We start from the raw sequence: 1127 nt of genomic DNA, 5'->3' as shown, positions 1-1127 counted from the left end.
ATAATATTTTTTTTTATTGCTCATTAAACTTGCTTAGTAACAGATTTAATTAATAATTAAAATGCATGACATAAAACTGAAAAATCTTGATTAAAAATCTTGGTTAACTATCTGCATTAAAGCCAGTAATTGAGCTAATAAAATCATGTTTTTAACTGACCATTAAAAAGTACACAAGTACATTTTTATTATCATTTTTAACCTACAATTTTATTTTCAAAAAATTCACAGAAATATTTGTTTTTAAATGAAAGGGTTAAACCACTGAATCTGGCAACCCTTACTCTCGCTAACTCGTGATAATAACTCGTCTTGCGCGTGCGCAGTACTACTATCCGAGTTTGTCGAAGATGTCGCTCGCCAGGAGACTGCTCATAAGCGCCACTAAAACAGCGTCATTTCACTTTCTCAAGTACGCACGAATTAGCGAAACGCCAGTGATGCATTCAGGATGTGTTGTCTTCTATAATAAGACTTTGTTTGATGCTTTATCTTCAGATAATAGCTAATGCACGTAGCATAGCTAGCTAGTTTCTTACAAACTTATCCGTTCTGTTACATATCATGCTAAAGCTTTTTAATCTGTTTCATAGTTATTTTGTATGTAATATAATCCTGTTATAATGTGCATATCAAAACTCCTTGGGCATGCGTTGTTGTGATGAAGGGCATTGTGTGTGCAGCCATTCACTGTCACGTGTGTGTTTGCTGTTGGCCAGAGCTGAGACCGTGAGAACATGTTCAGCTCCTCTCACCTCCTCTACCAAAGAGGAGCATCAAAACCCATCCGGCAGTCTGGCTGAGAGCATCCAGCTCAGTGAATCCTGTGTCAAGGTTTGAACTCGCATGCGCTTCATCTTAGATATTTCAGTGATCACATTTTTGGCAGTAATGAATAAACCAAGACATTGACAAATATGTCTTTTTTTTCCTCCAGAGGCTCGCTGAGATTATGGGAAAGGGACAGTATCTGAGGATAGCAGTGGAGGGAGGCGGATGTTCGGGATTCCAGTATAAATTCTCAGTGGACACTGTTAAAAACGAAGATGACCGGTAATTGCAAAAAGAAAGCAATATGTAGGCCAGGGCTGTCCAAACTCGGCCCTGGAGGGCCGGTGTCCTGCAGA

General features: G+C 39.0%; 1 protein-coding gene across 2 annotated transcripts; it reads left to right on the top strand.

Moving 5' to 3' along the window:
- The first annotated feature begins 293 nt into the window (after positions 1–293).
- Positions 294–1102, top strand: LOC107682764 (iron-sulfur cluster assembly 2 homolog, mitochondrial-like). Of its 2 annotated transcripts, none has more exons than XM_016478914.1 (3): positions 294–412; positions 720–834; positions 938–1102. In XM_016478914.1, exons 1-3 carry the CDS (start codon positions 351–353, stop codon positions 1055–1057), a joined length of 297 nt encoding a protein of 98 aa, XP_016334400.1. In that variant the 5' UTR covers positions 294–350; the 3' UTR covers positions 1058–1102. The 2 variants fall into 2 exon arrangements, with proteins under 2 accessions (XP_016334400.1, XP_016334399.1); XM_016478913.1 differs by having other exon boundaries at positions 684–834.
- The last annotated feature ends 25 nt before the right edge of the window (positions 1103–1127 follow it).

Source organism: Sinocyclocheilus anshuiensis, unplaced genomic scaffold (genome assembly GCF_001515605.1).
Source record: "Sinocyclocheilus anshuiensis isolate Anshui unplaced genomic scaffold, SAMN03320099.WGS_v1.1 C32567164, whole genome shotgun sequence".
Lineage (NCBI taxonomy): Eukaryota > Metazoa > Chordata > Actinopteri > Cypriniformes > Cyprinidae > Sinocyclocheilus > Sinocyclocheilus anshuiensis.
Note: the sequence above shows the minus strand (reverse complement) of the source record. Positions and strands in the feature narration are given on the sequence as shown.